Source organism: Vanellus vanellus (genome assembly GCF_965231255.1).
Source record: "Vanellus vanellus genome assembly, chromosome: 7".
NCBI classification, from domain to species: domain Eukaryota; kingdom Metazoa; phylum Chordata; class Aves; order Charadriiformes; family Charadriidae; genus Vanellus; species Vanellus vanellus.
Window position 1 is genome coordinate 19231880 of NC_138912.1, and position 25200 is coordinate 19257079.

Sequence of the window (25200 nt, forward strand, 5' to 3'; positions counted from 1 at the left end):
TAACTCAGAACTATTACTGATACTTCTCTGTAATCCTCATTCTGAATTTTCTTAGAATACAATTACGTTTTAATTATGATTAAAAAAAGGATTAAAACAAGGTGTTTTCTTCCTCACCTATAACAGAAGAGTAAAAAGTTAAGATTTCTTCTCTTATGAAAAAAGGACAGACTACAACGGAATCCCAAATCCCTGGGAATCTGAAGGAAAAAAAGCGCCTGAATTTGAACTTCCAGTTTGGAAAATACTCCAATTGTTTTGATTAAAGACTTGATCCAAGCACAAAGATCCATGAAGTCCACAAAAACAATTACTGTCTCAGTATCAGACAAATAAGTGAAAATGAGATCTTGCTGATAAAAATTGACTGGCACAGGTAAGGAAACACATTTTACGGACTACTTTTCAGGCTGTTGGCTTTCTAAGCATTCATGCTCAGAAAACTGAATTCTGTAAACTCCAACCACGACTTTACAAATTCAAGAGAGTCTTCACCTATACAATGAACTGACTATGACTGAATTTTTTTTTTTGTGTGTGTTTTACAAATAAGATTACATTACAAGTCAATGGCAAAAGCTTTCTAGACAGTACTGGCTCACAATGTTGTCCATGAGATGTATCACTTTTTTTTTTAAATAAATAAAGCTTCAGAAAGTTTGAGATATTTACCCCATAAGATGCCGCATTATGCAGAGGAATCAAACCTCCTTTATCCTGTGCATTCACATCTGCTCCGTGTTGTAACAGGTACTCTGCAACCTCCAAATTGTTGTAACCAGCTGAAAGGTTGCAAAAGGACAGAATAAATAGAACATACTAAAAAAAAAATCCTCAACAGACTGTAGAGAAGTAATAATTCATTTAAATTACTTGAAAGTTAAAATGTCAATCCTGGTGAAAGCAGCGTATTATCTATTGGTGAAGACAGCTTCACCCTATTTAAGAGTATTTAGTAGTTTTAAAACCTCTGTCACTAAAAGGAAGAAATTTTTTACTCTAAGGGTTGTAAGGCACTGGAACAGGTCGCCCAGAGAGGTTGTTGAGGCCCCATCCCTAGAGGTGTTCAAGGCCAGGCTGGACGTGGCCTTGGGCAACCTGGTCTAGTGGGAGGTGTCCCTGCCTAAGGCAGGGGGGTTGGAACTCGATCTTCAAGGTCCTTTCCAACTCTAAACCATTCTATGATTCTGTGATTCTAAACAATAAAAGATCCTCTTTGGCTAGAGAGAATAGGAAATTAAAGTCATTAAGCAGTTTAGAAGAGAACCGTAAGATTATTATGCATAAAATACTTTTTTTGTAAAGAGAAAATACAGAATCCTCTAGCTTGAGGCTACACTTTAAACGTGCTTAGACATAGAAAGTTCAGCCACAGTAACTAAGAACTCCAATCAAACCAGTTAATTAAAACACTGACCTGCTAAATGGAGTGGTGTTGAATGCCGTCCTTGTGTGTCCCGACAATTGACATTGTCAGGTGAACACAGCTTTTTCACTCGGGCCAAACAACCTTTCTTTGCAGCATCTAGTAGAGCTGCATCTCCTCTAAGTAAGTCTTGAATATCAGTATCACCATCTTTAACTAGGTCTAGAGGAGTATTTCCATCTCTGTTTTTCTTTGTAGGGTCAGCTCCATGCTGTGCACATCAAAAAAGGTCGTAAGCATGTAAGTAAAATAAACGCATTGGGCATTAGGCATTTTATACCTTATTGAGCAAATATTCTGACACATATTTGAATCCTTCAGAGAGAGCCTTCCATTTACTGTGTGAGAAAGGACAACATACTTGCTAGTATTATACCTTTTACTGAAAACATAGTTAACTATAATCATTTAGAAACCACAAATCAATTTCTCAAAAAAGTCCAATCGCATTTCAGACTGAACAAGAAAGGAAAGAAAAGGTAACCTCTCTCCAGTATATGTAATACCTGTAGCAGGAGTTTGCAAATCTCGTATTTTCCTTTTGCTGCAGCTTCATGCAAGGGAGTGAATTTCCACAAGTCAGCTACGTTGACAACTGCACCATGTTTAACCAGCAATTCTGCAACTTCATAGTGACCATATGAGCAAGCATTATGTAAAGGGACAAGTCCTCTGGAAACAATCAAAAAAAGGGAAAAGTTCTCTTTAAAAATTTGGTCTTTTTTCACAAAGTGATATAAACTTAAAGCACAATGCACCTTCAACAATCAAACCATAACAAAAACTTTTTTTTTTTTTTTCAAATTTCCACAATAGTCTAGTACAGTAGGAATACCTACTGTCAAAGCGGTAAAAATGCAATCAGCAGTGGCAGTGAAGAGAAGTAAAAACATGAGACAATTTCTCTGGCCCTAAGTACTGCAAAATACTTTTGTGGATATTCTGAACATCTTCATTCTAACAGAACTTTCCATAGAAATCAAAAAGAATTGAATGGCTGAAGAAAGATGGGATGCTTACCTGCTAGCAATATTCAAGAGGTGACAGATATCAGCAATTACAATTGCCAAGAAAATATACATGAGTATTTACCCCTTATCTTTTGCATGCACATCAGCTCCGTGCTGAAGAAGATATTCGACAACAGATACCCTATTATATCCAGCTGCAAAATGAAGTGGTGTAGACTGACGTCCTTCAATATCTCTGCAGTTCACACTTTGAACAGTACATAGTTTCTGTGAAAACCCCAAAACAAAACATACATCACTATATATAGTGTTGGCAGACTTAATTTAGCCATAAAATGTTGTTATAGACACCTAATTTTGAAGAATTGTTTTCATTAAAAAGAAAGGGTTTTTTAATCATTTATTTTTATATAAAACCTTTACTTTTCACATATTGTGTCCCAAGAAAAAAAAAATAATTAAATACTCCCTGCTCCCAAATCCACACCTGTGACTTCTTATTTACGCTTTTTACATAAGACAAACTTCCTGAGGTGGTGAACGTTACATTTTGTCATCTGTAATATTTGTGCAATACAAAGGTTTTAGGACAGGGATTACAACTCTAAGGCAGTCATCAAAGGGCTGTTTGATTGCTTGTTTTGAGAAATTATAGTTTGGGATATGATTCCCTCTTATTTATAGACAGGTTTAAACTTACTTTTACAGTATCCACATCTCCAGCCTTTGCAGCCTCCAGCAACTGTCGATCCGCATCAGAATTACCTAATGGGATACCTTCTGCAAAATAAATGAGGTTACATGACAGGTAAGTGTATGTACTTGAAGGAATTTGTTAAGAGTAAATCATTTGAGTATTTCAAGGATTTCCCTTAGGAAAAGATAACCAACTATAGACAAGTTTTATTTTTTCTTACTATCTACAACTGTAGCTATTAGCTCTAACAGTGTTTGCAAAGTTGCCTTTAGCAACATGCTACCTATCCAGTTTGAAGTACTGTGGAACCAACTAAAGATTCTTATTTCCATTTCAGAATTAGACTGTATCAAGAAGCTTACCTATGTGTATAGTATCCAAACCTTACTCTTGAAAAATCCATGTACCCTATTCCCTCTGCTCACAATTCCAAAGCAGTCATTTTTTGCTTTCGAAACTTATTTTCTAATTAGAAGATCCTCCCTAAATCTGGATTTTTCCAAAACTATTCCAGGTGGCTATACCATTAAATATTCTGAGCATCTCTGACAATCTGTGTAGCTGAATACCAGAGAGTAAATGATATTGTTAACTACACCTAGAGTAGGCGCCCTCCCTGTGCACGTGGTTATGGAATAAGAACTGCACAACCCCATTACTCAGTACTGTCTTTTGCAGAAAGTATGTTTTTTGGATTTGTGTTCACTATTACCTCTTGACCACACTTGAGATGTCAAGTAAAACGAAGTACCACATTACTTCAGAAGTGGACCGTGAATAAATCAACTGTACCTTGTAGCAGCTGTTGCACACTTTCAGTCCCCATTTGTAAGGCTGTAAAGCCCTGCAGAGACACAATGGAAGGATCGCATCCAGAACTCAACAGCAACCTGCATGTCTGAAGATGACCACAGTGTGCTGCTCTATGAAGAGAGGTCTGGCCAAGATTATCTAATGCATTAACCTAAAAATAACACAGACAAGAAATACCACCATCAAAACTTAGCATTAAAGCTGTTTTCATTGCCGACTGGGAGAGTTTCACAAGTATTCTACTTAGCTGAATTAAAAGAACATATTCAGCATATTTCTAAAAGGTCATGACATTTCAAAAGATAAAATTTAAACAAAAGCAGTTCATGAAGTTGTAACTACATTTACTGAGGAAGAATGGCCCCCTTTTAGAGGCATGTGATTAATCCAGGGTAAACAAACAGTTATGGCAATTTTACCACATACAGAAGTAGGCCATTATTGTACTCATGGCAGCACAAATCCTCAGTGCCAGCACGTAGAACAGCTTTTACCTGCACTGGCTTATTGTAGTTTTTGAGTGGGGACTTTATGTGTTTCAGTCAAGGCGTATTTACCAATTTAGAACTCTGCACCCAAAAGTTACTTGTATTCCCTACTGCTCCTCTGCTTTTGATAATTGCTTTGGAAAATTCACAGCAGTCAGGCTGTAATCAAATTTCCATGAGAGACAGACTCAACTCCTAGTTTTGGAGGAGTCAAGCATTACAGAGAGAGTATCTCCTTTCCACTTTCTCTTTTTGTGGAAATTTGAACTAAACACTGGTTATGATTTAACATTTGCCTTCATTGTAATTTTTACTGCACACATCACAAAGTCTACTGGTTATACAGTTCCATCCAGCTTCTTGCTTTTCACATATATCCCCTACTTTTTTTTCCTTAAACATTTCATTACTACTGCTGGATAATGAAGCACCAAATAAGACACTCTACAAGCTTTCAGTTATTAGCGAGAACTACATCTGCATTTGTTATAAAATAGGACCAAAACAACGATGATGCCCCAGTGCATAGGGCTGCGCTGATGGATTGATTCCCTATGTCTTAAGTGTATAAATCTACAACCTTCCAAAATGAACTATTTTAAAAAAGTCTACTCAGATGTCCACTCTCACAGTACGAAAACCTATATAGTAGGCAAACCTCAACAATAGAAAAGTATGAATAGTAACTCATACCTTAGCTTCATGTTTCACAACTACTTCAACAACATCATTATGAGCCTTTTCTGACGCCACATGCAGAGGAGTCAAGAAGCTTAAAAAACAAAAACAAAAACAAACCAACAATTCAAAAATGTATTTTGCAAAATCTTCTAAACAAACACTTAGGAGTATTCATTTGTAACCACTCACTCTTTTGTTTTTTCATTGATGTTGGCTCCTTTCCTCAGCAGCAATTCACATACTTGTTTTCTCTTAGGATATGGAGATGCAGCAGCACAGTGCTGAGAACATTAAAAATTGTAGCATTAACAACTAGCTAGGAGTATACAGGTTTTACTGCTTGCTGGTCGGCTGGCAGTTAAGAACTGGTTGTGTGCAAAGTCAACAGAAAAAAAAACCAAACATGTAGCTTATTAATTCAGGAGATTCTACATGGGCTTTTGGATTTACTCTGGTATTTTTCCAGAGCTCCCTCTCCAATAATTACTGGAAACCTCCAAGCTTTACAAACAAAGCTAACATATGTAGCTTACTGTTCCTTAAAACTATTCTATTCTACAGAAAAAGTCATTCAGGCAACCTAAATTTAACAGGTGATTCAGATTAGTCTTAACATTAACCTTAAGAACAAAATATTAATCAATGATATTTGTTTAACTAGACACTTGATATTCCAGGTTGGCCTGAGTTACACTGACACCAAAATTTTTAGTTCTAAACTATTACTTAGTATGTTTAGGTCAGCCACAATATATGCAAAATAATAAATCCCAAGATATTACCAATGCTGTCTCATGTGTTTGAGGATGCTTGAAATTCACTGTCTCCAAAGAAAGATGTTTCTTTATACGAGCCACATCTGATTCTCTTGCAGCCTGTAGCAGCGAGTGACCTTTGAATTCATCTTTAAAAAGAAATAAATACATACCAGAAGGTTACACTCCTTAACTCGAACAGGATCAAGAGGATTGCTTCTTCCAGTTAGATAAAAATATTCATTTTACTCAGCAGACCACGGTGCAGACATTTCCAACTCAAACTTAAGTTTTTATATCACTTGACAGAACTTGTTAGCTAAGTCAAAACTCTACAGGAATGTGCTTTGTTTCTAAATCAAAGTCAGAGACATCCAAACTGGCTGAACAAGATCTATTTCACTCACCACTGTTCTAGGTTCCACTCATCACATATGTACCAATTCAAGCACATATGAATCTCTACTTCTGACCTGTCTTTGGAAAACCATTTCTAGATGCTAACATGGAACCTAATGTAGTATTTACTGGTAATTTTTGTACATATCCCAGAAAGTTGTTGTTTGACCATGGAAGGACAGAATTTGACGGCATTCTTTTCTTTTCAACTCCTTAAGTTTACTGGACAAAAATCAATGCCTTTCATCAACTTCTTTGAACTTTCAGCGATTGTGTCATGCTCAAACATATTCATCATTCTAAACAGTTATGTTTTTTCCCTTCTTCAAACAAAACACAGTGGAATGAGTATTTCAACAGTCTTGATGCAACGACAGGAGCAAGTACAGAAAATGAAAGTGTACTGGCAAGGTCGTGAGGGAAAGTGTGTATTCAGGGAAGAAAAGCTACAAAACCCATCACAACCACATGACTATAAAACTGACAATAAAATTATTTTAAATGCCTACATTCTGAAAATGTTGCAATCTGAAATTATGAACAGTGCAACGCAGTGTCCAACATTGCACTATTGCTTGAAAAGATAAGCAAGTTTTCCAAATCTGATTTCTGGCAGGTCACTGTCTAGGGAATCTAAGTGCACATTACAATCTATAACTGTAGAACTGATCTCACTTTATACTCACATGCTAATCGTTCTTTTAATTGGGGTGTTGGAGCCAAATCAATGGTGCTTTTGTTGTGACAGTTCAACAGTGTTGGGTCAGCACCATAACTTAACAAAAGAGAACATACTTCCACCCTGTTCTTAGAAGCTGCTTCATGCAGAGGGGTGAATTGCCACAGATCCATTGCATTCACACATGCTCCATGCTTGAAAGGGAAAGGGGTAAAAAAGATGCAATATAAAAACCAGATCATTAGAAAAAGACTTTTGTCATTAGTTTCAATGCAGTAGATTGTTAAAATAAAAATAAAATAAAAAAAAAAAATCAATGCTTGTATGCAAACTGTATCCAAGACATTCTCCAGACATTCATTTTCAATATAACACAATATTTCAGCATACTGAAATTCTTAATCCCCTGGTGTCTCACAGGTCCATTCAAAAAAGCCAAAGGGCGGCTAGTCTTCAGGCTTTCTCTGTCAGTCCTCTAAAAGGACTGGCTCTGCTATAGGTCAAATCGGAGAAAGAGACGAATTCATATACTCCAAATGACCTTTGAAGAAGCCCCTATTTCTTGTTGCTCTAGAAAAAGTCCAGAGTGAACAGTAGCACAAAGATAAATACGTGTTTTGTGAATACCCCCCAAGATATGAATGCCAAGATATCTAGCAGGCAATAGGCACTCAAAGTTGACTTCAATTCAAAACATTTAAGTACAAGGTTCTACAAGTAATACTCTTGGATAATTAGTATCTGTAATGCTTCTCCAGTAACAGTCTGTATGCACCCTGAGTTCTGTAAGCCAGTCTGACAGGACACGCTCTTTCCCACTTCTCCTGTTCAAGCTGTAGTGCTTTGCAAAAAATAATTCAAGATTTACTGGAGCAGAAATCCAACACTGAATACAACTCTCGCTTCACAGTTAAGACACGCAGTAGTGTCTAGGCAAGAGGTTTGGTTTTTTTTTTTTTGTCTAGTACCACAACTGTAAAGATTCACTTTACAATGTGCCTCTGAAGTAAAAAAGAAAAACAAAAAACCCAAACTTGACTATTTATACTTACTACAATATATGCTTATTTTAGTAATTTTTTACTTAATTTTTGCTAAACAAATAGAAAGACACATGGAATTAGTGGGAACTAAGACATACAGGATAGAACAGCTGCAGCTATTCCAGCACATCCAGAGGAGGGCCACAAGGATGATCCGAGGGCTGGAGCACCTCTCCTATGAGGTGAGGCTGAAAGAGTTGGGGCTGTTCAGCCTGGAGAAGAGAAGGCTCCGGGAAGATCTTATTGCGGCCTTCCAGTCCCTAAAGGGGGCCTACAGGAGAGCTGGGGAAGGACTTTTTACTACAGCATGTAGCGATAGGATGAGGGGGAATGGCTTTAAACTGAAAGAGGGCAGGTTCAGATTAAACATTAGGAAGAAATTTTTCACTTTGAGGGTGGGTAAGGCACTGGAACAGGTTGTCCAGAGAGGTTGTTGAGGCCCCATCCCTGGAGGTGTTCAAGGCCAGGCTGGACGTGGCCTTGGGCAACCTGGTCTAGTGGGAGGTATCTCTGCCTATGGCAGGGGGGTTGGAACTTGATGATCTTCAAGGTCCTTTCCAACCTAAACCATTCTATGATTCTATGATTCCCTGAGCATCCAAACACCTGGAGTTATCTAACAGAACACCCCCAGCTGTTATAATGATCATAATTTGCTGCAGGAGCTGAGAAAGCTCATTGGTGAACAAAACAGATTTTTGCAGGCCACATCTTTGAGCCATTAGTTTAATGTGCATCATACATCATCTTCAAGGTTGACATAATCCAGATAAGCCACTTCAGTTGTGAGAGTTCACTTACATTATGAAAATTGGCGTATTTTTCTTTCTTTGGGGTGAAGGCTACATTTCAGGGCCAGAACTAACATTCTAAAGTTCACTGCCTCAACAGACCGACTACTCTTTAATTTTAAAACATTTACAATTTTTACCAGCATTCTTTCCAAAAATCTCTTAATACTCTGTTTTCTGAAATATTTTTCTATTGTCAAACTCAATACTGCTCAGGTTTTTTTTTTTTGGGGGGGGGGGGGGGGTTGGTGCGTTTTTTTTTGGGTGGGGGTGGGAAGGTTGATAAGAAGTACTTACTTGGTGATACAAACCCATTCAACTTTGGAGCACAGAAAGTTAAAAACAGTAAGCGCATTTATAAGGAAAAAGCTTCTTTGTGAGCAGAAGATTCTGTAGCTCCAACTTAATAATCACTAACAAACACGTAGAGCATAAGCAATCTATCATTCTTTAAGTTTCGTAAATCTAAACACATAATTAAAAAATGCAACTTGCATTAGTCTATTTTAAAATGTTCTTATCTAATAATATGCAATTTAATCTCTTCAAAGACCAACCTTTACTAGAAGCTCTGTTACTTCATAATGACCATAGGAACAGGCATTGTGGAGTGGCACCAAATCTCTATATAGGAGAGAAAGGGGGAGGGTGATTTTCTTAGTATACATATTTAAATTCCAAATGCATCTACAATGCACAATGTTGCACCCTGAACACTTCACAAAAAATAATACCAGAGATGTTCAAATGAAGTTGAGAGGAAACAAGAAGCTGTAGAAGAACACAGAAAATCCCCTTGGCATGCTTCAGAACAATAAACATTTTATATAATCAGAAGATGAGAAATTAATTGTACCGCCTTACTGCAAATGAAATGGTTCTGCTCAGACTCGGAACCCTAAGCAGCAAGAACTATCTACAGGAGATTTTCTGGAGTGACAGTAATTATTTCCTTTTTCACAAGAACATTGCTGAAAGATTATCTTCTCCCTTGGAAACTAAGTAAGTCTTACTGGCTAATGTATAAGTAACTGCACAATATTCTACAGTAACAGCAGAGCTACAGAGGTTTTAAAGCCAGCTTCATCGGCTTCTCTCAAACCCAGTGGTCCTAGTGAAACTGACAAAGTGAATTCTTTCACTCTGGGCTAGCAAGGGAGAAAAGACAAGAGCGAATTCCAACCCCAAGGGGACAATTAAAGCTGTCTGATCAGGCAGCTATTTATGTAGCTGTGAAGTGATCCTAGGAAAAAGGAGGAGTAAGAGTTTGCTTTCCATAATCTTTAATGTAAATAAATAGATACTTTAAAAATAGGCTCTTCATTGTATTTTATGTAACTAAATAAACTTAGCATGTCTACATTTCACTACATTTCCTTACATAATAACCAAATACAATGCTGGGAAACAAATCTTCAATTTTTATAACATTCTTTGCAAAAATCAGTGCAGAAACTTAAAAGTAGAAAAAAATTAAGATTGATTCAATCATCAAAATATTTGCTGACTTCACAGTGGTATATGAATGTATTTTATTAAACAAGAGATAAATAATTTGGCTAGTGATACCTAAAAGGCAACATGTTCTATGGTCAGCTCAATTTGGATTCTAGTGAATCACAAATCATAAGCCTGCACTTCTTTGCATTTTTGTCATAACAGGTTAAAAAATGGTTAAAATAGTATTACTATTTTATTCATGGTTAAAAAATGGTTAAAATAGTATTAGTATTCTTTACTTCATCTCAATTTTTAACAAATTCTGTTTATTCCGAACAAAGGAAAAATGAACCTACCCTTTATCCTTAGCGTGTACGTCAGCCCCATGTTGCAGTAAGAGCTGTACTATTTTTACACGGTTATACCCAGCTGCTAAATGTAAAGGAGTAGACTGAAATGACAGAATGTAGAAGTAATCAGTAACACAAAATCAAAGGTTGATTTTATATTTTTTTTTTCAAAATTTGTTAACAGTACTAACTATTGAAGTCCTTAAAATACTTGCAACATTAAAAAAGAGTGCTTGAATCAGACATTTGATAACTATGTTAATTGTTTACTCACTATTCTTGCAGTCATCATAAGCACAAATCCTGAATTTACTCCATCACTAACACATTCTGGCAATGAAGGTCCTTTTAAAGGATTTTTGAGTCCTATAGTCCATTTTTGTCTTTTAGCCTACCATAACTATAAATACTTGGCTGGGACAAACTACGTCCCTTGTGAAAGGGCAAATAAGATGGCCATTAGAAACAATGACTGCTAAATTATAAAGAGGTCTCCCTGCCAATCAGTAGATTAAAGTTTAGAAATTATCAACAGAGATTGCTATCTGCATCTTTGAGTGCAGTAAGTTAGTGGGGCATTGGGGGAAACAAACTTCTCTTCTAAAAATTCTCAACCTCCACAGAGCAGTCGGGTAACTGCTCTACAATCTTTTCTAAAAGCAAACCCACTCAAGCATACCTATTGGCAGCACCCAGGGAAGAGCTACACGTTAGTGAAGAAATCTTCACTAGAAATCTTACCCTCTTCCTTTACAAACCCATCAACTGCACTGGGTTTGTACAGTTCCTAGAGGATGAGTCTCCTAACTGGAAGATGAGAAAATAAACACGCATAGGTGTTTTGGAGACCCCAATAACTCATCATAAAGCCTTAAACAGGAAAACTCATTCGAACAAAACTTAAGTGAATGAGTACACATACTTAATGAGAACAAGGATGCCAAAAATTCTTACTCAATAATCTGAACTTGCAGTAGGCTATGGGCTGGACCCAGGAGACTATCAGGATTTTTCAGAATGGAGATTTTGAACATTTTTCACGTAGTTCTCTACTAATGCTTACAGTAACGAATAGCTTGTTCCTGAAACATCAGCAATAACTTGCCTAGGGTATATGGCAAATAAGAGGTCTGTGCGTATCTCTTTGTGATAGCAAGAAAAATCTATGCAAAGGCCTCCCTTCTTTATCACTTGCAGATACGAAGGTCAAGCCGAAGTTCCAATTGAAAAGGTGTTTATCGCTCCTAGATGGAAATACCTACATAGTCCTTTTAAGGTTAAAAAACAAACAAAAAAAATCAGCTAGCTGCTAGAGAGGTACAATCTTATTTTCTCACATGTATTAAAGAAAATACAGAGAATCTACGTTTAACACTCTTAAAATCTGGTCAAACAACTGTGAAACATTTAAGAGTGAAATAATTTTAAATCGGGTTTTAAACAAAAATACCTTTCTGCCATCACTTGCGTGACAGTTAACATTTAAGGGTGTAAGAAGAGACATCATCTTTTCTTCATTTCCACTCCTGAAAAACAAGATATGAAATGGGAAGAAATATTTTTATTCCAGTTTTCAGAGGCTTATTATGTGTTTATATTTTTCCCTGCTATAATGTTCAGTAAATCTGTTCTGAAGTAATACATTCACTTCTGTATTGTCAGCATTAAAGGGAAAGCAAAAATACACTTATATAACAATTTTTGTAGCTTTATTCATGGCTAACAGCCAAAGCTTAACATCTAGATGGAATGCCAGCTCGAAAGCCAATACATATATTCATTACATACAATTCTGAAAACGTAACTAAATTGCAGATAACTTCCAAACATGCATACCTGGCACTTTCTAGGAGTTCATCTTTCTTGTATTCACCTGGAAGACAAAAGGGAGTTTCTTTAGTTGTTAAATAAAAATCTATATACATGAAGTTCACAACTTTTCCTCCTCTTCCAAAATTTTAGAGAACATAAGTGCTAAAAATCTGATTGCCCATTACTGACCTAGCACAATAAACTATTTATCCAGAACACATCCCATGACTGAGATGATGAAGGCCACATGGGATTTTCTATTTAGAATTACAAAACAGAGAGAAGTTAAAGTAATAGCAGAAAGACAAACCCCAAAATACTGTTTTACATTCATCTGACTGTTATTAATCATAACGTAATCTAAAAATTATCACTTACCAGTCAGCACTGCTTTTGCAGATGGGTCTGCTAAATCCAAAGCTGTTCTTCCATCTGTGTTCCGGATGGTTGGTTCAGCACCATGCTGCAGCAGTACTACAAAATGCCAAAGTTTTGCATGAGAAAACAATTCTATAAGACAAAGCTTCCAAGACGCATGATTACTGTAAGCCACAAGCAACAAAAGAAACATCCAGTCACTGATCCTAACTTCCCTTCTCAAATTTTTAATGTCAGAATTCCTTAATGTCATCTGTGAACAGTTTAACTGGTGAAACATGCCCAGACACATTTTATAAGAAAAAAGCAGAGCAGAAATGGAACAATTACAGACTGGCAGGAGGCAAACTCTGTTGAAAGACTGCGACCAACACAGCACAAAAAACCAGTAGCTATTTCAGTTCAGCTCCAGAGCATGCTGTCTCAAATCCACAAGTGACTACGCCATAAACTGTATACAGCAGTAGCACGCCACGCATCTTGCACTCATACTGGGGACAAACAGACAATATTATATATACACAACTCTCCAGATGTGCTCCTTAATAGAGTAAATAAGAGCAAACCACACAATCAAAAAATTAGTTTCTTGACCACATATCTAATTTTCTACCTCTTCCTAACTCTTAAGAACTGTGTAGGCAAAACAAGTAGTCAACATCATTGAAGTTTAGCTCCTATCCTTAACTAATTTAACTGCTACACAGAGACAGAACGAATCCATTACTACAACCAGTTTTGTTTTTTCCACTGCACTATGAGTAGCAGCAGAAGGCAGCATAAGAGTCTATGCTGAAGTAGAAGAGAATCTGGTTTTATCACATCACTCTAAAGCTCTTTCCCCGCGATGTCAATGTGAACCTTTATACTTAGGCAATTATCGAAAATAGATCTAAAAACTTGTTTCCTCTAAGACCGGCATATGAATTCAAAGTTTATGAAAGATTTTTAGTTTTAATCCTTATATCATAGCTCCATAGAACAAAAATGGTCTTTAAAAGGTTCTTGATTTTTCACAGTGAAAAGAAATGAGTCAGTCACAGGAAGAGTGGGAGAAATTTACCAATGCAGACATCTGTCTTGCCCTTAATGGCAGCTTCATGAAGCGGAGTGTAATTCCAATTATCCCGAGCGTTAGGATCTGCACCATGCCGCAAGAGAAGATTGACAACTTCAGCATGACCAAAGGAGCAAGCATTGTGAAGAGGAATAAGGCCTCCATCATCTCGTGCATGGACATTGGCACCACTTTGAAGTAAATATTCAACTACATCCTTCCGACCAAAACCTAGAAGAGATAAAGGGAGGAAAGGTGTCAGGGTGAGGTAAGAGAATTCCCTATCCCACATACACAGATTAAAATAACAAACTTACCAGTAACCACTCTAAATAACAATCATTCTTTGCTAAAGGAGCATTTACACACTAAAGCTATTTTTCATAACCCTAAAAATTAGATTAAAATCAGTAGAAAAATAATATTCAAGATTAGCGGAACAATGAGTATCTTGATAGGGCTCCCATGAGTCAACAGCTTCTTGAAAACATAACAAAAAGAACAAAACTCTGATAATAAAACCTCTTTTTTAGTCATTTTATATGGCTATTAAACCAAACACTCTTTTGTATGGTACTCTGCCAACCCACAGCCTGTTTGCTAATGGATCAATAAATGAGCCCTGGGACCAGTAAGGATGAGAATGGCTACAAGCCAATGCATGTACAGTTCATATTCTAAGCTTTTAAAAAAAGATTCATGTAACATGAAAAGTGTTTTATGGAAACACGTTGCTTGCTTTTTAAAAAAAAAAGGCAAGAAAACAGCACTGCTCTCAGGTTAAAATTAGAAGCATGGCTATTTGCTTTCTAAGGAATAATTAACATAATGTGCACACAGTTTCGATCTTTGAAATGATCACTTAAGAAAACCCTTAGGGATGTATGAAGTTTATCTGAGACCATTCTCTACTGAAGAAATTTATTATGAACGTATGCACAACCACAATTTAAAGATATTCAAAACGCCTATTTTCAGTGATGCCCAAAATGATTATAAAAATTTGATCATGACTGAAGCACAAAAATGCTCTTACACATTCTGAGGCACTTTTTTACAAACCTGTCATTAAGTTAGAAGACAGCAAAAAAATATGCCACTCATATTGTAATTGGTCTTATAAGTCAATTCTATAGCTACAATTGTTTAATTTCAACTGTATCTTGCACATTTATATAACAGCAAATAAAGCAGGACATCAAACTATACATACGTTGTCTCTAATATCCTCACAAGAGGCTAGAATGACTTAGGACTTCTGCCTGTAGCCATTATGCCCATCTGGTTACGTTCCAAAAGCCACTGCCTACAGTAATCCCTCAAAAGTTTCATGAAGGTCTCTTTGGGTCTCAGGGATTATTAGGGCAGGTAAGAGCCATATTTTGGCATTTATCAGGCTTGTGCCAAGTACCTCCTGGGAAACAACCCCTGCATGCAGGATTTGGCCAAGTTGCAAACCATTTTCCTGAAGAGATCAAGAACTGGGCACGGATGAAGCCTTGAGCTTTTGTTACAAATCATTCATGGAATACAGGCAGGTATAAATCCCTGCAACCGTAACCTAGAAATGATGTTGATTCCTAATAACCATACAGCATCCTTCAACAGTCACAGAAGCAGATGACAAGCGTCAGCATTTTACGAACTCCAAGTGCCACCAGAACGAACTCCAAGGTATTTTCAAGTAACAGTCACAAGACTGTACTGACAATGTGCTTCAATTCTTCAAAATACGTTAATAATAATACAAATCTTAGCTTGCTAGCACCTTGACTTTGATAGAAACACATACTGTAAAACAAATTCACTTTTGAGTCTCAACATTACAGTTACCCATCTTATAACTAAAAGAAGGCACCTTGCCTGTCCTAACAGAGACCAGGAACTCGGCGCACTTGAGATGAGAACTGGATCAGACCTATCGTCCATGCAAAAACAATTTATCTGCACAAGCACAGCAAGCCATATTCACTGCACATGCACGCATATTTCTGCTGCCAAAAAAATACCAGTACCTATACAACATATGCCTATGCAGCCATATTGTCTGTATAATAAATTATACGCAGCATATTTTTTCATTCTTATCTAGTTATGAAAGCAAAATGTATTTATTATAGATATTGTTATTTTTCTTAAATGTGTCCTCCTGAATTTTTCTTACATCTTTAAAAAAACGTCAAAAAATTCTGTTTCTAGTTTGAATGTATACTCAGAATTTGCTAAATTCTTCAAGGATCTACTCAGCTGAGACCTTTTACAAGTGCCAGAGTCCTGCAAACGCATCATGAAAGCTGTTATTTGATGACAGACTACTCGATATCTTCTTCTTTCAGTACCAAAAAAAGTTTTCTAGAACTGCTTTAGTTATGTTAGAAAAGCCTCTGATCAAATTCTCTGTCCAGAAGTTACACGTCTGGCAGCTAAACATCACTCATTCTCATACAGAAAACATTCCTATCCCTTAAAGCTTTGATGACATGTAAACTGCCAACCTTAGCAGGTATCAATACCATAATTGATAATCAGCTGTAGTAAACCTCATTAAAAGCATAAAGAATTCACCTGGGCACCCTCTATTTAGTACATAGGTTCAATCAGATACAGTTCATGAGCAACCCATAGCTTCTCTCTGCGCAAAGCCTGCATCCATTCGGAAAACACCCTAAGTATAGCAACACCCCTAAACTACCTGTAGTTATTTTAATGTTGAGATGGGCTCATTTGCATCACACCGATTTTTGTAACTTCTCTTCACCACTAAGTGCACAGTAGGGATTCCTTACTTCCTTGTGGAAGCATCTGTACAAGTGGGCACCATATATGGAAACAGGAAGTATTTTCTCATTATTTTCTAAAGGATGTATGTGTACAGAGGAGGTAGCCAAACTCTGTGTGACAGTCTCTCCCTCTTCTTCTGTGTTTTCACTGAGAGTGGAAAGAGGACAGCCTTTGCTGACACAGGGAAGGGAGTCACTACCTACTGCAACAGTTCCTCTTTGTCATTAGTCCACTGCTGCAAAAATAATTTCAACACTTAAAAAAAAATTACATTGTCATTTTTAAGGGGTGGGGTTTCTTTTTAGCTCTTGAGCTTCTATCAAAAGACCAACTAAATGGTATTACAGCTTGCAATTGTGCAAGATAACTGTCTCATCATCATGAACACTTTACTTCTTATTGCAAAGCAGAAGAGAGCTACTCAGGGCCTTCAGCTGACACTCTTCCACCATCTGTGACAGCTGAGTAGCTCACTGCACTTGCTCCCCAAAAAGTTACAAACTTTTAGCAGACAAATCCTGAATATTAATAACAATAGAAACTTGTAACTGTATATAACTTTAAAAAAAATATTTATTTATTTACAGCCCCTGTTGTGTCATAATTGACATTCACCTAATTTTGACAGGATGAAAAGCTAACAGAAGTACCTGAGATCCAATTCTTCTCCCTTGCCCCAGGTGTTCATTTTTTTGATTAATTTTAGTTTGCAGGAAGGGCATTTTGGTTCCTGCCAAGTCCCTAAAACCTTGTGATACTTTCAAGTTTGACATACACTGTGACGAAAAGACTGACTTGAGGAAGTATATGCAGCTTATGGTGAGAGAGGACTGAGCCTATTGTGTTGTGAAGGGTGGCAAGCTCTTGAATTAAGCTTCAGTACAACTTATCTACCACATACACAATTGTGTACTACTAAGAGCAACCTTCACCGATCCCAATATGTATTACTTCTAATAATGACACATGCCCAGGAAGAGCTTGCAGTACTTTTTTTAATATATTTTAAGCTTCACCTTTACAAAATGACACATGGAAAAAGATGAGTTTGTTTTATTTCTTTAAATTACTAGGTAAGATCTGGAAAAAGACTTAAAAGATGGAACCCAAGTTCAAATGTCAGAATGCCAGTAAAAAAGCAGACAGGGCAATACAAAACCTATCTTCATATTTCAGCTCCACCTCTTCCATAAAACAAGTCTTGAAACTGAATGAAACTAGTCAGAATTTTGTAACCTATTTTCCAAGAATACACACCTAGGCTAAACAAAGCAAGAATATAGTGGACTTTTGCTTTTACTTCCTGGAACGTAACTCCTTTAGAGACAGAAGACAAAAGAAGCTAGTATTACTCCAACTGTGAATAATGGAGGAAAAGCAAAACAAAAAAGAAAAAATAACCCCCAAATCCAGGAGTTACTTATGTTCATCTTTCACACCAAGTCTATTGCAGGTAGGCTGACAACAGCAGAGTTCTTACCTGAAGCAGTGGAACAGTGATAAATCAAGAAATTACACAAATATTTTGTGTCAAATGTTAACCAAAAACTTTTGGCATCTGCTAACAGTCTTGTGAGAGGAGCAATTAATTTCTCTGTATCAGGTCTGAAGTATACATAAGCATGGCTATGGCCTCCCCCATTTGCACACCAACCTGTTTAACATTAGAAGTCTAACAACTATGTGAACTTATTGCTATGCATTTTTGAAAGAAAAACTTTCTATAGATCAGGAGATCCATTTTTTAAAGTCAAGACAGATCACTCCTGTCCAGAGACATAAACTAGATCACTGTATTCCATGAGGAACTCCTTAGGCACAAAAAGAAAACAAACAAACAAACACCTCACAAGCCCTCACTTCTCCAAAACGCTGTAATGCATACTCATTTGTTTAGAAGTCCAGAGTTTATTAGTGAACAGGCAGGACTGCTGCATATAAAAAGCTACAAAATTGTTTTCCTCTGACAGGAAACACAGAGTTTCCTTGGCTCCCTTGTTGATCAAGTTTCTTGAATCTGGGAAACACAGCTATCCTGAAGAGGCTTTCAAGAACTTCGACCTGTTAAGTTCACTGAATGTGAGGAAAGGACACCGTAAGTAGAAACCTTTTCCAAAACAATTCAGTGAGGAAACAAATAACTTTATTACTATCCACGGTTTTTAGCCGAAAAGAAGCTGCTGTGTTCTGCAGCCTGCCAGCCCTGGGGTCCTACATCCAACGCCATAATCAAATCAAAACAAACAACATGAAAACAACAGTTTGACTCAGGTCTTTGTCTGAAAAGGTGGGAAAGAATCTTCTGGCCTGCTGCCAGTGAAAGCAGTTGTTCTGTGATGTCAGTTGTTTGTGTATCTAAGTCACAAATTAACAAAGTCTACTTGTTAAAAACAAGAATGCAAAAAGCTCAGAAACTCTGTTATCTGACAGATACCCTTCATGGGTGGAATTCTAAGAATGAGCAGGCCTGCTGAAATCAATGGAAACGGTACTGGGGACATATGTCACCAGTCGAGCTCACATGCCACAACAGGAACAGCCTAAACCTCAGTCCAGACGTCCCCAACACCAGCTAAGGTTCAGGGTTGTTTTTTGTTTTAATTAAAAAAAAAGAAAGAAAAAAGGAACAAGACGCCACTTGCGCCACTCAGCCACCGCCACCGCGTGGGTGACAGCTGATGAGCCACGCGAGAGCGGGCGTCGTGCCTGGAGACGGCCACAGCCCCCTCGACGGCGGCCGAATGCACACGGGGGCCGCCCCAGCGGTTCGATCCCCCCCCGCTACGCCCAGACCCTCCCCCCGGCGGCGGGGCCTGCGGGGAACCGCGCACCCGGCGCTCCTCCACGGTTCGGCCAGGCCCGGCCCGGCCCAGGCCCCGCGCCGAGAGAGGGGCAAAGGTGCGCCGCCCGGCAGTGGGCCTGGCGCCCGGCGGGGCTGCCCCCCCGGCATCCCCCTTCCCCACAGAGGCGGTAACGGCGGCCCGAGGCCCGTACCTGCAGCAAAGTGCAGCGGACTGGACTTCCTGCCCGCCGTGTCCCGGCTGTTCACGTTCTCGGGCCGCACCAGCCGCTTGACCCGCTCCACGTCCCCGTTCCTGCAGGCCTCGAAGAGCTCGCGCGCCGGCTCCGCCGCCGCCACGCCGCAGCCCGGCGCCTCGGCCAAGGCGGCCGCGCCACCCGCGCACCGCCGCCCCGCCATGCCGGCCCAGGCCCGCCAGAGGCGGCCGAGCAGCCCCCGCCGCCCCGCTCACAGGCCGCGGCCCTGCGCGGCGGCCGCCCTCCGCACGCGCCGCTGGGCGGGGCGTTGGGCCCGGCGCCTGGCGGCGGAGGGATCCGGGCGGAACTGTGGCGGCGCGCAAGGCCTCGCTGCGCAGGCGCGCACGCGTGGGAGACAGGGCGAGCATGCGAAGTGGGGCGCCCAGTAGTGTCTGCCGGAGGGTAGTGGGTGCCAGGGGTGGCTCCGCTGCGGCCTTCGGGCTGTGCGGAGGGGGTTGTGGGTCGCACGGCACCGCTCGGCCCCTGCCTCAGCACCCGGTGTCGCCGCTGTGGTGCGGGAGGCGCTGACGGGGCCGACGGCCAAGGCCGAGGCCTGGAACCGGGGATGGGCGACGGGAGGTGTGCCTGCACCGGGGGGGGGGGGGGGGGGAGGGGGGCGGTCCACCTGCCATGGGCACTTCACGAAGCTCTTGTTGGCTCAAAGTGCTGTCTCTGTCCCAGCCACACCCCCAAGGCCCTTCCTGGTGTGGGGCAGATCTGGAACTGGATTCTTGTTAAGACGAAAAAGTTTCTCAGTACGCTTTTTTTTCAATTTGGGGAGGAAGCAAGATAAAAGATACTGCTCACAGTCTGTAACGTGCTGCCTCCTCCTCTTTAGGGCACAAAAACTCAAATGTAGGGCTAGCAATTTGTCCCAGAAGAATAGTAATGTCCTTTTGCTGTTTACACTAATTGTAGATTAGGAGGTGGTAGCTATTGAAGGATTATTTTTTTTTTTTTCTCTAAAATGTCTAAGACTATTTTGGTGCTAATAACTTAAATGATGTAATCAAGATCCTTACATAATTATTTACATAGCAAAATACCTTGCTCAAAATGAAGTTAAGTGCATAACAACTATGAAATGGAAATTATACAATATGAATTACATAGTTTCTTTCTTAATCGTGGAAAACATACTAGAAAATACTGTTGGTGGACTTTGCCGATTCAAGGTTTTGGAAGAGAACAGAAAGCATCTCTTTCCCTCTTGTAAGCCTAACAAGCTTGATAAGGAAGGGTGAGCTCAGATGGGATGAGCTAGAGAATTCATTCGGTAAATTTGAAATATATTTTTCCACTCATACCATAATAAAACACTTCGGAAAACATAGTTGAGTAGGGTCAGTAGGTTCCTGTTCCAAAGGCAGGAAAGAAAAGTGCCTCCAAACTCAATTGAACTTGCAGGCTATTGTTAGACTAGTAAATTAAATGGCCTAAGAACCAGGAAAGAGGTGCAGCTGGTAATTAGTCACTTCCATTCTGTTAAACATCCTTGTCTCTGAAACAGGGCGGTTACAGCCTCGTTGCCTGTCCTTGATCTGTGCTAACGCCTAAACTGTGCCCAGGAATTTTTATGGGGAGACTACTATCTGTCCCAGGCCAAAACCATGCTACAGTAAGAGGTCAAGATCCATTGTCTGCATCTGTGTGATGGCACTATTTAGTTTACTAATTTACACATAGCCGCAGTAGAAGAGGGACAGAAGAATGCAGCCAGCACAGGGATGGAAACCACCTGCTTTGACAAACACGTGATGCCTTTGATCATGGGTATTTTCTGTCATCCCACTGACTTTTCTCCCCATCAGCACTTCCATTACAAGCTGTGCTCAGCAGGCAGGGAAAAGTCAGGCTATGACCAGAGTCCCTCTGTCAGCTTTGTCACACATACATAATTCATCCACTGCTTTGCATGTGGCCATAATGTTCCAGCATAAACCGTCATCAAATGTGGCTCATAGGCCTGCAGCCATCTCAGACCTTCCCAACATCTCCAAAGTATGCATGATGAAAACTGCCCTTTCTACGTGCAGGCTCTGCAGACTGAAAACAAGGTCTGCAGTGCTGCCATTTGTATCTTTTATTAGCCCCGTTGGCATAGCTGGGAAAAACATACAAGCTTTTGAGTTCATAAGCCCTTCGTCAGCCCTGCAGCAGAAGTAGAAAATGCATTAGCTTGGCTGCTTTCATTTCAAAACTGAAGAAGGGACTGTGCATCTAAAAGTCTGTGGAAGTATAAATACCTAGTAAATACAGACACATCCTGCTCCCCAGGTCTTCTAAAGAAGTCTAAAAGTAGAAAATTTTTTCACTAGTTCACTACATATAAACGCTATGTTTCTTTCCTTGGCAAAAGCAAAGATCAAGTGTTAATGGGAAAAAAACACAAGCCAGTTAGAAAAAAGCAGGATTATAGAGAGCATGATCTCCCCATTCTTTCCACATCATTATACCAAAAAGATACTATTATTCTGAATTACCTATAGCTTGACTTCTTTTTCCAGTAGGGCTTTCTGATAGCTTGAGTGTAAAACTGTGACAGGTCTCTGTGAAAATAGTTTTTAAAAATATTATACTGTAAGAGCAGGATTCAATTAGCCTTGCATTCAGTGAGTCAAAGACTCAGCATATTTTAGGATTGATGTATTAATAGCTTTCACACTGACTTTTGAGATTCACATCACATAAATCTACATTTTACTTATTTTATGAGAAAATAATCTGTAAAATCCAGTGCTTTCCTTCAGTGTTCCGTGCAATAGGATGGTTAGAAAACTATAGCTGAAATACATGTCAAATCCCACCCAATATATGCGGTAGGGATTTTTCTAGAGGAAGCAGGGTGTTACAACCCACCTATTATTAGCACCACCTGAGAGGCTCAGCAATTAACAGCTTGGAAACATTTGACTGCTATTTTTTGTTAGTGTAATTTGTGATGTACCGATAGCCTCTGCCTTTACAGCACGTTTATGTTAGTGGCATGACCTGGCCTAATAGTTACATGAAAGTATTTTTGAAGTGTGCTTAAACAGTTTATTTGGAAACATGCTTGGTTGGTCGCTAGAGGGCAGAAAAGAAAAGAAGAAAAAAGGAAAAGAAAAAAGAGAAAAAGAAACAAAAAAGAAAGAGAAAGAAAAAAGAAAGAAAACAGAAAAAGAGAAAGAAAAAGTAAAAAAGAGAAAAAGAGAAAGAAAAAGTAAAGAAAAAGAAAAAAGGGACTGTTGGGTATGGACAGAATAAGACATCCTTGAAAATAAACCCTTTTCCTTTCTGCTTAGGTTTGCTTATGGGCAGAGACATTGTCCATGCAGATCTGCAAAGCAGTCCATCAGATTTAGGATTTTCAGCTGTCAGCCCTTCATTTTGTGAGGATTTCTCAGCTCTAATTGGTCCCTGCAGTAGTTTGTCTTGCTCTTGGAAGCGAAGTAAAATGCTGAAATTAATAGGACATTTCAAGTGTTCAGAAATGTAGCTTATTCCAAAGGAAAAATGATTTAAAATTTGAGGTATTTCCAAATGAGACTCGGGAAAAAACCTCCAACCAACAATAATTAATGGTGTACACCAGGAAATAATAAAACATGCCTCTAAAGAAAACAGGTAATTTCAGAAGGAAACAAAAGTTGTCTATTGTTTAGTTACTAAATCTTAAAAACTATAAATAGAAACTTTCTACTCTTTCTATTTCAATTTAGGAAATAAGAGCTCACTGCAAAATCAAAGCAGTACAGGTTGTACAACTGTGAATATTTGTAGAACCAGATCTTTAAAGGAACTTAGTTTCTCCCTTCCCCTTCTCATCACATCTACCAAGTACTTTGGCTGCTCATTTCAAGCAGGAGCTAGTTCCTTTCTCTGCCAGTCACTCTTCTGTAGTTAATGGCACGTTATGTGTGCCAGCTTTGTTTTACCAGCAGATGGGGGTAAAGCGGAATAAATATAAAGTGCTCTGGAATAATAAATGGATTTTAAAAAAATTAGATGAAAGGAGATTTGGAGATAGTGAACCACTGAGAGGCTGAGCATTGCAGAGAGGAGCAAACACAGAGTCAGGCGGTCCCTCTAGGAGGTGTGGGTACACCGTGAGTTGTTGACAAGCTGTAATGGTAGGCGATTTAGTTATCGAAATACTGTGTCCGTGTACGCAGCAACCCAGAGAACTCTTCAGCAGCGTGGTGACCAGCTGTGGAGGTGACAGTTCACATGATACATTTAGAGAAGATTCTTTTTAGTGGTAGGGAGAAGCTTGTCATCCTGACACCAGAAGCACAGATAAGTCTGTGAGAGTTCATGGAAACCAGATTACACAGAAAAAAAGCCTTTAGTCCAGGACCCTTGAGATTTCTTTACAATGATTCCAGTTTCACTGCCAAAGATGACTAGACATATACATCTAGTGTCTTACAGGGAGCTTTTGTTTGTTTTTCTCTAGTGCCTGGAACATGCCTGGGAGGAAAGAGAGCTTTTTTAAAAGCACAGACTCCACATGTGCGAAAGAGAGTTACGTGGGCTGCCAGCATGGGAACATGGCGGAGACCTGGGAAACTGTTATTTGTTATTAAGGAATAAAGCCACAAGTAGCAGAGGAGCAGTAGGGCCAAAGATCAGCATTGACTAGGAATGTTAGCAAAACAGACTCATTTATATCTCAAATAGGTACAATAATATGTAAAAGCTAAAAATAAATAAAGACAAACTAGAATGTCTATCCAGCCATGACGTATTCAGCTTTTCTGAACTGACTGAAAGAAAAAAAAAAGAAGCGAGCTACTTAGGTTATAATCCGTCTGGAACTGACTGAGATGAGAATAGTAATTCTCTTGGAAAAATCATCTTAGAGGGAGAAAATTTCAGAGGAGCAAGAACTAGTGACAGAATCTCTGTACATTTAAATGTAGTTCAAGTGACATCATTTTAACAGATTTGAATACTAGTTCCCCGTCCCAACTGAAAAAAAAAAAAAAAGGCTTTGGGGAGGTTCAGGCATTTTCACAATCTATCCTGGGCATTTAACAGAAGTGTCCAGATCCTCCAATTAATTAAGAAAGCAGGTAGGTTTCTCACTGATGTACTCTTAATTGCTCTCTGAAGCACTACCTCTTTCCATTGACGGTATAAGAAGCGTACACTTTAAATTTGGATATCTAAATAGGTTGCCTATAGTATGTAATGTAAATACCACGCAGAGTGTGAAGGAAAGCAAAAAGGCAACTAAGTGTAATGTTTTTTTAAAAAAGTGGTAGTGTACTGGCCCAATTACTTGCATGTAGATTGGCAAAATGTTATTTCAGGACAAATCTTTGAGAGGCAATTTCTCAACAATTCATATGATGGCTTCTTGGAACAGCTAGTTCCACAATCCAAAAAAAAAAAAAAAAAGAGGCTATTCTTGACTTAAGCCTAAGCAACACAGTTACTTGGTTCAAGAAGTAATTATAGTTTCACCATGAAGTAATAATGATCAAATCCAATGAATTTCAACATTTCTAGTGGAAGACTCCCATTGAAAAGTAGTCCAGAGCACTGATTGAAAAGAGGAATTGTGATGAAAAGAAGGAATGTCATTACAGTGGTATTAAAACCAGATACAAAAACAT

General features: G+C 39.0%; 1 protein-coding gene across 1 annotated transcript in view; it reads right to left on the reverse strand.

Moving 5' to 3' along the window:
- The window catches only part of TNKS2 (tankyrase 2), a gene marked incomplete at its 5' end in the record, with an annotated part of 37629 nt that extends 17869 nt beyond the window's left edge, over positions 1 to 19760 (reverse strand). Inside the window, 17 exons of the mRNA XM_082486326.1 lie at positions 673 to 782; positions 1418 to 1637; positions 1933 to 2098; positions 2519 to 2664; positions 3098 to 3177; positions 3887 to 4058; positions 5089 to 5167; positions 5266 to 5357; positions 5859 to 5980; positions 6917 to 7103; positions 9301 to 9367; positions 10540 to 10634; positions 11984 to 12059; positions 12370 to 12406; positions 12724 to 12819; positions 13787 to 14011; positions 19556 to 19760. Of these exons, the coding sequence (XP_082342452.1) occupies positions 673 to 782; positions 1418 to 1637; positions 1933 to 2098; positions 2519 to 2664; positions 3098 to 3177; positions 3887 to 4058; positions 5089 to 5167; positions 5266 to 5357; positions 5859 to 5980; positions 6917 to 7103; positions 9301 to 9367; positions 10540 to 10634; positions 11984 to 12059; positions 12370 to 12406; positions 12724 to 12819; positions 13787 to 14011; positions 19556 to 19760 (2175 nt within the window). The remainder of the gene's footprint in view (positions 1 to 672; positions 783 to 1417; positions 1638 to 1932; positions 2099 to 2518; positions 2665 to 3097; positions 3178 to 3886; positions 4059 to 5088; positions 5168 to 5265; positions 5358 to 5858; positions 5981 to 6916; positions 7104 to 9300; positions 9368 to 10539; positions 10635 to 11983; positions 12060 to 12369; positions 12407 to 12723; positions 12820 to 13786; positions 14012 to 19555) is intronic.
- Positions 19761 to 25200: the final 5440 nt, after the last annotated feature.